This window comes from Stegastes partitus, unplaced genomic scaffold, assembly GCF_000690725.1.
Source record: "Stegastes partitus isolate 25-593 unplaced genomic scaffold, Stegastes_partitus-1.0.2 Scaffold1102, whole genome shotgun sequence".
Taxonomy (NCBI): Eukaryota; Metazoa; Chordata; class Actinopteri; family Pomacentridae; genus Stegastes; species Stegastes partitus.
Window position 1 is genome coordinate 44,564 of NW_007578833.1, and position 2,283 is coordinate 46,846.

A 2,283-nucleotide genomic window follows, 5' to 3' on the forward strand; every position below is an offset into this window, starting at 1 on the left:
CAATATTTGACCTACTTCTCAGGGATTTTCCCTGCAGGACTTTTACTGGTCATGGAGTATGTTTACACTGCCATCGTGGTACCTTTTATTTATTTTACCTTGATTTCAGAAAGCAGGCTCTCACTCATTATTTTAATGATTCTACTGTCATTAAAGGCCAACCTGTGGATTACTGCGTTGAAAAGTATCTTGGGACATTTATTGACTACTTCTAATAAGCACTGCGAGGAAGCCTGTAAAAAAGGACATCGGCGTTTGTCTTGTCTTTGGAAACTGTCTCGTTTTAGCGTTGAGGTAACCATGCTGAACCTTTTAATCGAGCCTTTGTTGAATCTGTGTCGTCCTTGTCACTTGTGTCTTGGCCCTAAAAGACAAAAACTCTCTTTGTACTACTTGTATGGCATTTAAAATATTTTCATGGGCTATGTCCGCTCATTTTCCTGCTGTTATCAGATACCTGTTTTCTATGATTAGCAACAGGTGAGTTCTGTTTTTGGAAAGCTTCTGTTTTTGTTCTAAGCACCTTTGAACAGTTACTGTTCCTCATTTCCATAATAATTTGCCTACAGCAGGAAACCTGTACATGTGTGTGAGTGCTCTGAGAAGCCTTGCATGCTCGGGTCATATTCAAATCTTTGCCAACAAACCCCCTTTTATACTCACATTTCCCATGGCTTTGGTGATGAGGGCCAGCTCAGTGGGCTGGTAGACCGAGCTCCGCAGCTGACCGGTGTAGCCGCTGTATGGAGACACCGGCTTGGACCCTGTGATGGACACACAAAACACAGCTGACGTCAGTGTTTTATCACCTGCAGTCACCTCTGTGTCCGTGCGGTCCGTTTAGGCCTCCTATGTGCTGCCAGAAACCATCTCTCAGATCAAATAAATAAAAAGCTCCCTGCAGAGAGGGAAGTAATAGATGATTTTGTTGCACTTCGCGGCTCCAAACATCAAATATTTTCCCTCAGATGACACTGCAGCCACACCTCGGTGCCCGTGGAGACAGTGCAGACACGAGGTGTGATGTTTCTGGTGGGAATCAGAGGCAGAGGTGATACAGCAGCTAGACACTCATTAACATGAGTGACTCAGGAGCAGCTCTAAATCCCACGCTGAAACTCTGGGAAAACACTTTGCGCTTGATCGAACCTTCCCGACCTGGAGCGGAAGGCTGTTGTTGACAATCTAGCCTGAGCTCACAGACCGAGGAGTTAATGATTAAAGACGAATTCAAATGTGTCATAAACCAACATCTGAGCATTTACATGTCACACAACAGAGGTGCATACAGTACTAGTTACGAGTCATTAATAAAATAATATTTCACTTTGAGCAAACAACAACGAACAGGGGTAGTAAACTGTGTTCTGTAACAGCGAACAACAGACGCATACAGTGTTCTCAAAAAGTAGGTCGTCTGTCCGTCATCTTCGGGGCTGCAATTAAAGGCTTTGTCCATTAATCTGTCAATACGGTTCTCAATAATTTGAAAAGTTGTTTGGTCAATAAATTGTCAGGCAACGCTGAAAAATGTGTCTCATTAAGCCAAAGATGACGTCTTTTGTGCATCATAATCAAATACATTCAGTTAACTGTCAGAAAATGAGGTAAGAAACCAATTTTGTAAATTTCCCCGGTGATGGATCCATAAAGTTTATCTTATCTTAAACCAGTAAATATTTACATTTAAGAAGCTGGAATCCAATTTAGATTCTTTTTTTCTAAAAAAAAAAATAATCAAACCGATTAGTCGATTATCAAAATGTTGCCAACAATCCAACAGTTGACAATTAACCGATTAATCCATCGTTGCAGCTCTAATGTCTCCTCCTAACCTTCCACTCTCCACCTCAACGAGGAGTTACACAAAATAGCATATATCAAGCCAAAATGTGTGAGCTTTTAAAAAAAAAAAAAAAAAAAAGCAGCTTCTGACGTGAATCATTATAAATGTTTGTTTCTGTCAGGCTGAAAGGAAACAGAAATTTGCTGCATGAATTCGGGCTCGCTCTCCGGGAATACAGATTCATCCACACCGCTGGTTTGTTTCCATGTGTGATAGGACTTTCTGGAAACTCAGCAGCTAAACGTAACAGTGGATTGCTGTGAGATCATTCGCAGGTCATTTCAGTTCTACTGGCAGCCGTACCTTTTGGTATTCCAAAGATTAAGAGCTGATTCAAGTGGAAAACTTAGAGGCGGAAGCAGAAAGATAACAGGAAGGACATCCTGACAGACGATAATGTGCTGAGTGCTCTGCTGCGAATAACAGATGTTTAGCTG

At 41.7% G+C, this 2,283-nt stretch overlaps 1 protein-coding gene across 2 annotated transcripts in view; it reads right to left on the reverse strand.

Annotated features, from left to right (window-relative positions):
- Positions 1 to 2,283, reverse strand: part of gprc5c (G protein-coupled receptor, class C, group 5, member C) — a 27,137-nt gene that overhangs the window by 16,215 nt on the left and 8,639 nt on the right. For both annotated transcript variants that reach the window (XM_008296133.1, XM_008296132.1), the window contains exon 3: positions 664 to 764. In XM_008296133.1, coding sequence (XP_008294355.1) covers positions 664 to 764 — 101 coding nt within the window. The remainder of the gene's footprint in view (positions 1 to 663; positions 765 to 2,283) is intronic.